General features: G+C 37.9%; 1 protein-coding gene across 2 annotated transcripts; it reads right to left on the minus strand.

The window, feature by feature from the left end:
• Positions 1–3,490: 3,490 nt before the first annotated feature.
• Positions 3,491–5,857, minus strand: LOC119079748. Of its 2 annotated transcripts, none has more exons than XM_037187823.1 (3): positions 5,594–5,857; positions 5,047–5,472; positions 3,491–4,718 (listed from the first exon to the last, which is right to left on the minus strand). In XM_037187823.1, the coding sequence occupies exons 1-3, from the start codon at positions 5,598–5,600 to the stop codon at positions 3,568–3,570; spliced, it is 1,584 nt and encodes a 527-aa protein (XP_037043718.1). In that variant the 5' UTR covers positions 5,601–5,857; the 3' UTR covers positions 3,491–3,567. The 2 variants fall into 2 exon arrangements, with proteins under 2 accessions (XP_037043718.1, XP_037043717.1); XM_037187822.1 differs by having other exon boundaries at positions 5,533–5,726.
• Between the last annotated feature and the right edge of the window lie 675 nt (positions 5,858–6,532).

The following is a 6,532-nucleotide window of genomic DNA, read 5'->3' on the forward strand; positions in this document are numbered from 1 at the left end:
TTGGGAAGAGAATATTCTATCTTTCGCAGTAACATTGATATCTCGCAACTGTACTCAACATTGTCAATTTTACAGTGAAACAAATTATTTTAAATGTAAAATCAGCCATAGCAACAATGAGTCGAGTAGTTATATACTTCAAATTTAATTTATTAACACTCTAGCCTAATATGCGAAATAAATCGAACATTTAAACTAAATGTTTGAATACCGCGCTACTCGAAGCTTTTCTTAGTGACAGCAATAAATACGAATTGTACGCACACCACAAATTCCGCTGTCTTGTTTGCATTGTACACCATGCGAAAAATGACGACGTCTTTAGAAGAAAAATATTTGCTTTTTCGTTGGTGTAGATGCTTCGAATTGAGATTTAAAGTAAAATATGCGGAGTTTTTAAGCGAGCAGCTGCATATCGATAGAAAGTGGAACGGTTCTCAAGTTCGCCTATTGAAACTTCCACCATTCTGTCAGAAATCATTATAAATTATTGTTTGACGACCGAGTCGTCTTCAAAATGCTGTCGAATGTCTGCGAATGCGTTTTTCTTCGATTTTCTTCAAATTGAATTTTGAGTTAAATGATGCACTATTTTGTCAATTTAGAGCCCAATATCGATAAAAAAGTAAACGTTTCCCCTTGTTGCCACACAAAATTGTAGGCTTTTTGTCAGTAACAATGAAAAATTATAATTTGAAAACAGTCGTTGCCGGGGTCAAAAGCCCGGCAACGACTGTTTTCAAATGATGTTTTCACATCATTACTGACATAAAGCCTACAATTTTGTGTGGCAACAAGGGGAAACGTTTACTTTTTTATCGATATTGGGCTCTAAGTTGCCAAAATAGTGCATCATTTAACTCGAAATTCAATTTGAAGCAAAACGAAGAAAAATGCATTCGACGACATTTCGACGGCATTTTGAAAGCATTTCGGAGACGAGTCTCGGTCGTCAAACAATAATTTATAATTATTTCTGACAGTATGGTGGCAGTTTTAATAGGCAAACTTTGGAACCGTTTCACTATCTGTCGAAATGCAGCTGCTCGCTTGACAACTCCGCATATTTTGCTTTACATCTCAATTTGAAGCATTCACGCCAACGAAAGCAATTTTTTTTTTTTTTTCTGAAAAATGTCTTCATTTTTTGCATGGTGCACAATGCAAACATGACATCGGTATTTGTGGTGAGCGCACAATTGTGTATTTATTGCTGTCACTAAGAAAACATCCGAGTAGCGCGATATTTAAACATTTGATATAAATGTTCGATTTATTTCGCATAAAAGGCTTGAGTGTTAATAAATGAAATTTGAAGTATATGACGACTCGACTCATTGTTGATTTTACATTTAAAATAATTTGTTTCACTGTAAGATTGACAACGTTGATTACAGTTGCGAGATTTCAATGTTTTTGCGAAAAATAGAATATTCTCTTCCCAACTGATTAAATTGTGTTATTTTGCTCAAAACTGAATATTTGTCGAATTACCGCACCTCCCAGTGCCCTGATTATGGAACACTTCAAATAAAAAAAAACATAAGAATCATAGTCAAAGTTTACTCGAGATACAGACAAAAGAAAACCGGCCGAGTAGCACTAGGGAGCTCACGATCCAGTGAACCTAATTTCATGAACTTTTTTTTCCCCCTTTTATGTCTGGTTCGTATTGTTTTACCTAGTTACCTGGGTAATTCCAGCTAATTTGTGACTGTTCGAATGAAATGAACCAAATGAAAAGCAATTTCGGAAAACTTTTTTTTCCTTGAAAGCTCTTGACCAGACGCGTCGTTTAAGCCCCACATTAGGTCGCTGGCCGAAAATCTCGGGGAGATACCACCATAAAAATGTATGGTTATTTTTAGCAAATTTTTGAAAATTATAGTTTATTTCACGAAACCTGAACCGATTTCACTAAACTTTTTTTTTGCTGAAATCTATTGACAAGACGCGTAGTTTGACACCAATATGAGGTCTTTGTAAAATGAGGTCTTAGGGAGATATGACCAAAAAGTGTTTGTTCGTATTCGCATTTCCGAGATATTCTCAATAAATCTCAAATGATTTTTGTAAATTTGTTTTCCTGTAGATCTGAACTGTATAATTCCACAATTGCTCCAAATGACACGAAATTAAATTTTTAAAAGATTTTTGGTTCATTCTGCTTTGAAGTAAGGTAAAATCACTTCGACTCAAACGTTGCCGAAATTACATTTTTTCAAATAAAAACTGAAGATCGGTGTCATTCGAAAGCTACAGCATATGACTTCACGAGAAAAATAACTTTGGGTCAATCATGTTAGTTGGATGAGTGTAGTAGGTGAAAACAGCTTCTCAGTGGTGATAAGTGTCATACTCGAATTTTAACTCGTCGAGATTATCTCGAAAAATTTTGTAACCATTTTTTTAAACGGTTTTGAGCCAAAGAAATATTTTCTGTTGGGTAACAACCACCAATTGCGAAAAACAAATATTCCTGGCAGTTAATGACCTCCGAAAAATATCACTTTTATAGACATATCTACCCCAAATTTTGGGCTACCAACGTCATATTGCGCTTAAACTGTACGTCTTGACCATAGCTTTCAGGGGAAAAAAAAATTACCGAAATCAGTTTTTATAGTTTTTTATCAGTTTTTTTAGTCAGGCTAAAAATTCCAATTCTTCTTGTATTGGTATAAAAGCACTATGTCTCCTGAGTATTAGAAAATTTATAGACTGATTTGTTACCGCAAAACATAGCCAACACAATTAACTTTATGACTCACGGATACCGAAATTTGTAACGCAACTAACTATGGAGTTACCCACCTATTGTCTAATACGTCAAAAAAATTAAAATGGACGCAAAGAAAAGTAGAATTCTGCAGAATTTTTGTGTTAGTACACTTCAATCAAAATTGAAGCTCAACTAAAGTCGTGCCGCGGTAGGTTCATGGTGACGTGGATATTAGAGGTCACTACCTACCCAACGACACCCATATCTTCCAAGTCTATCATTGTTATTTTTTTCAAACACTCATCTCCAAAAGTTGGAATTTTTCCCCTAAAATAGCTACTGCACCACATACACAAAAAATTTCTGAATGTTTTAAAGGCCAACATATGCGTCCTCAACACCTCTACCAATGACCATAATTTTAGATAAATGCGTTACGTATTGTCGACGATATGCAGCATAAACTATTTTGGTCACCCTCACGAGGACCATTTTTTCATAATTTCTGGCGTGAAAACATAATTACTTCGAGGATTTTTTTTGTTGCAAATGACTCAGGAGGGTCCCCTGATTCAATTATTGTATTGAAGTTTTGGCAAATCGACTCTTAAAAGAGAAACGAAAAAAAAAAAAAATCTTACTCAGCTCTCTGAATTCGATGAAATAAATGCATCAAATCCGTATGGTTTCGTATGTACCGATTCCAGGAAAACTATGACTTCTCAGAAGTTATGAAGGAGAAGCTTTAGTTACGCTCGTAAATAAAAGTTATTTTGTTACATCATCACTTTATTGATCTGTAAATCTCTTTTATCTTAGGCAATTACAAATTCTCATTTGATTGCTCAAAGAGGCGTGGCAGGTTGACTACCATTTTCGGAATCGGTTCCATTCTCCTTCACAAAGCTTACATACGAATCGGAACCGGCCGCTTCCAACAAAGCAGATGTGCTATTGAAAGTGATGGTCTTCGTTGAGGATGTAGCCCCAACAGACAGGTCACGGCTCAAATTGAGAATGTCATAGTTGGAGTCGAATTGGCCCTGGAACGCTGTCATCGTACTGAATCCGGACACTTTGGTCATTAGTTCACCATTGAGGATGTAGCATTGGGATAGTGCTGCTTGATATTTCGATAATTGGCCGGTAGCGCGGCCCAATTCGGCATTGGTGGTTGCAATGACGATACGGGAATTTTGTAACCTTCTGCTCATCGCTTCCAATTGGGCTTGATAAGTCTTAAGGCTTTGTGTTAGCATTGCCAGCTTTTTAACCAAAAATTCATTGTCGGCATTAGAGCTTTGCAATTTCTTTACCAGGCCATCAATTTGAGCTCTCAAATTTTGAATGGAAATTTCGTAAGCCTTCACCTGCTGTGTCAACGAATCGCTGCCATTGTTAATATTATCCAGAGCACCTTCTAGTTCGAGGATGCGTCGCTGTTGTTGGCGAACCGTTTCCTCAAAGTTTTTGATTTTGATTTGTAAAGAGCCACCGGATGCAATGTCTCGTTGATACTTGTCATTAAGGAGACTAATTTGATATCTCTCGTACTTCAAAGCCTCCTCCAGTGAACTAATCTTTTTCAACAGGAACGCATTGTCAACCAACACACCCTGCAATTTCGTTTCCATTTCGGTAACAAGGCTAGTCTCTGTGGTGATTCGTTCCTCCCAGGCAATACGCTCCTTGGCCAACGTTGAGTTTTCCAATCGCAACGCCTGCAACCGGTTGCTCAAATCTTCAACGCGCTTCTGTTCGAAGTCGATCCGATTTTCGTACGCTTCACGGTCGTGCTTATAGCTATCCAATTCCAGTTCCAGTGTTTGGATTCTGTTCAACATTTCGAAGTATCGTTGCTGATTGAACATAGGCTCGCGGACGACCATTCTATCTTGTTGGTTTTGCTCGAATTTCGATACAATTTTGTTGACAGTCGTTTGCTTCTCAGTCACGATAACTGAATTCGATACACTTTGCTGGATGCGTGTGTTATCTGTGAAGTGATTCAACGATTTTTAAAGTGATAAATCAAAATTTAATAATCCTCCGCAGTAGAGGTGTGCGCCGCCGCCACTGTTTGTGACTAATTCGATATTAGGTGTGGTTTTCGACAGATAAGCTAAAGTATATCAGGTATGGTCATGCGTTTATGCGGTTATTTTATTTTATATTATCCAAAGGAGTGCTGTCGAAAATTTCTCAATAGGAAGCTGAGGCGCAAAACTTCGAAAACTTAGCGAAACTTTGAAGAATTGTTTTAATAGCAACGAAGAATAGACATTCCGCTGCAGCGCGCACCCCTTGCACATCGCTTCTCTTACCTAACGGTTTAAAAACCAGCACATCATATTCCGGTAAATTTAGGGCGTTGCCGCCAAATGTAGCCACCAGATTTTTGCTGTTCAAATCAACGCGTCCCACAACGACATTACCATTAAATGCACCGCGACCCACATAGAAACCGCTAATGGTAACAGCATCTGGAACGGCAACGCCACCCGACGACTTAATCCACTCGTATCCTTCGGAGTTCGATAGAAATTCGATTTTGTCGGAGAACTGCTCCTGCCCGTTGGCCTCGTAATATGAATGTTTCAATTCAGGAACGATTTTTGCGGGAAGAAAATTCCCAGACGCGTCCGTCACCCGTCCGACGTAAACCTTCTTGCCATCGACTTCGGAACCGGCGAAAAATCCGTTTTTCACTGCATCATCAGCTGAAGCAGCCGTCCATGTAGGATTTAGTTCTGTAAATTGGGATGGGAAATATTCACCATTTTAGTCTTCGTTCATTGAGCGATTTTTACTTATGGAATTCATGACGATTCTTATGGTTAGAATATGTCTAGTAAATTTCATTAATCTTACGAGCCATTTGAACTGTACTGGGGAACGTTTGTGTTTATTAACTTGAACTTTACACTTTTTTTCGGGGCTATTTAGATCCTTTCACTTCGACAACACTTCACTTCAATATGAACGGAACACGACTGACCTAAATTCGAGATAGTGCATGCCGTTTTATAATCGAGGACAGTTATTTTCACCTTATCATTTAATCTTGATGTATCAGTTAAACATTCCTGAAGTAGAGACCCAAAGAATGCGGGCCGGTAAGTACACTTAATGCCTGGCTGCTTATGAAATAAAAGCGAAAAAAAAATATTTTCTATTAATTCGGTAAGTTTATGTTTTGGTGACTGGTAAAGACTTTCATATCATAATTTATGCAATCGTACGACGAGTTTTGATTAAAAACATTTGCACTTCTTATCACGGCAGTGATTGGTTGTCTTTCGCATTACGTAATGTTTTTATGCAATCGCACGCAATAACCAAGGTAAATCTTTATGACACTTTTGCACTGGCACAGAGAAAAAATTGAATTTAAATTCAAATGCTGATGAATTGAATGAAAAATAGAGAAAGGCGTCAAGATACCTTCAGTCAGTGCTCTACTGCAAAAGTAGCCAGCGTTTCCGGTTAGATGTCTCTCCCTTGCTCAATTCCAGGACGAACTCTCCGAATGCTCTAGGCGATATATGGCGAGACCTTTGGCGATATATGGCGAAAAGACTAAATTGAAGACAAACTGAAAGTTGGCAAAACGGCATTAGGAGGCGGCTTGATTTTGTTTAAATTTCAGAGGCGGCTCTGTGACCAGGATTTTGCCAAAGTAGAAGCATATTGAAAACGAAGAGGTGTGATTGAACTGAGGTGTAAATTTAACGGTAAAAAAACTGCTTGCGAAATGTTAACTCTATCGAAACCGCTGGCTCGATGTATGAATGTTCATATCTGGAAAAA

The sequence above is a fragment of the Bradysia coprophila genome, unplaced genomic scaffold (assembly GCF_014529535.1).
Source record: "Bradysia coprophila strain Holo2 unplaced genomic scaffold, BU_Bcop_v1 contig_333, whole genome shotgun sequence".
Lineage (NCBI taxonomy): Eukaryota > Metazoa > Arthropoda > Insecta > Diptera > Sciaridae > Bradysia > Bradysia coprophila.